This window comes from Myotis davidii, unplaced genomic scaffold, assembly GCF_000327345.1.
Source record: "Myotis davidii unplaced genomic scaffold, ASM32734v1 scaffold2730, whole genome shotgun sequence".
Taxonomy (NCBI): domain Eukaryota; kingdom Metazoa; phylum Chordata; class Mammalia; order Chiroptera; family Vespertilionidae; genus Myotis; species Myotis davidii.
In genome coordinates, this window is record NW_006282191.1 from 92,736 (window position 1) to 94,480 (window position 1,745).

The window sequence follows — 1,745 nt, forward strand, 5'->3', positions numbered from 1 at the left end:
CCCCCCCACCGGGTTTGCTCTCCTCTGCAGGTGGGCGGCAGGCGGTTCCCCGGCCTGGAGGAGGGCATCCAGGTGGTGGTGATCGACGGCAGCCACGGGCGCGTGCTGAGCCATGCCAGCTTCCGGAACGCTGTTCTGCAGGGCATCCCCTGGCAGCTCTTCAACCACGTGGCGGCCATCCCCGACAGGTGAGCAGGGCCCCTGTCCCCTAGGGCCCCTCTCAGTGCAGCCGGGGCGATTACTAATATCTTGTTTATTGAGAAAGTCATAGTGACTATGGTATTGGCTTGAAACCAGTTTCAGGGGGTTCGAATCCTTCCTTTCTTGGGGCATAAATATGTTATTTAGGATTTACATAAGTAGGTTCCTCAAAAGTATGATAAGGAGGGGGACATCCGTGAAGTCATTCAAGATTGGTTGATGGTAGTTCTACCACTGAAACTTCTCGTTTAGAGGCAAATGCTTCTCATACTATAAAAATTATTAGAATAACAGCGGTTAATGAGATGAATGAGCCTATAGAAGATACAGTGTTTCAAGTGGTATAGGCGTCCGGATAATCTGAGTAGCGTCGTGGTATACCTGATAGTCCTAAGAAATGTTGTGGGAAAAAAGTTATATTAACACCTACAAATATAATTAGAAAATGAATTTTTGCTCAAGTTTGACTTATTGTATAACCTGAAAATAGGGGGAATCAATGAATAAAGCCGCCTATGATAGCAAATACTGCCCCTATAGATAAAACATAGTGAAAATGGGCTACTACATAGTAGGTATCGTGAAGAACAATATCTAGAGAAGAGTTGGCGAGGACAATTCCTGTTAGACCTCCAACGGTAAATAAAAAGATAAAGCCTAGGGCCCATAGTATAGCAGGAGATCATTTAATATTACCTCCATGGAGAGTAGCTAGTCAACTAAAGACTTTAACTCCAGTGGGGATAGCAATAATTATAGTAGCTGATGTGAAGTAGGCTCGAGTGTCTACATCTATACCTACTGTAAACATATGATGGGCTCATACAATGAAACCTAAAAAGCCAATAGATATTATAGCTCACACTATTCCTATATAACCGAAAGGTTCTTTTTTTCCTGAATAATATGTGACAATATGAGAGATAATTCCAAACCCAGGAAGAATTAAAATGTATACTTCGGGGTGTCCGAAGAACCAAAATAGGTGCTGATACAGAATTGGATCCCCCCCTCCAGCAGGATCAAAAAAGGTAGTGTTCAAGTTTCGATCTGTTAGTAGTATTGTAATTCCAGCAGCTAAGACTGGAAGAGAAAGGAGAAGTAATACAGCTGTAATCAGGACAGATCAGACAAACAGTGGTGTCTGATATTGAGAAAGAGCAGGTGGTTTTATATTAATAATGGTAGTAATAAAGTTAATTGCTCCTAAGATTGAAGACACACCTGCTAGATGTAGAGAAAAAATAGCAAGATCAACAGAAGCTCCTGCATGGGCAAGATTTCCTGCTAAGGGTGGATAGACGGTTCAACCGGTACCAGCTCCTGCCTCAACTATAGATGAAGCTAGTAGTAATAAAAAAGAGGGAGGGAGAAGTCAGAAGCTTATATTATTCATTCGGGGGAAAGCTATGTCGGGAGCCCCAATTATCAAAGGTACTAGTCAATTTCCGAAGCCTCCGATTATAATAGGCATAACTATAAAGAAAATTATTACAAAAGCATGGGCAGTAACAATTACATTATAGATTTGATCGTCTCCCAAT

At 42.1% G+C, this 1,745-nt stretch overlaps 1 protein-coding gene across 1 annotated transcript in view; it reads left to right on the forward strand.

Moving 5' to 3' along the window:
- Positions 1 to 1,745, forward strand: part of LOC102770889 (cell migration-inducing and hyaluronan-binding protein-like) — a 23,923-nt gene that overhangs the window by 13,967 nt on the left and 8,211 nt on the right. The window contains exon 7 of the mRNA XM_006752748.2: positions 31 to 188. Within this exon, the coding sequence (XP_006752811.1) occupies positions 31 to 188 (158 nt within the window). The remainder of the gene's footprint in view (positions 1 to 30; positions 189 to 1,745) is intronic.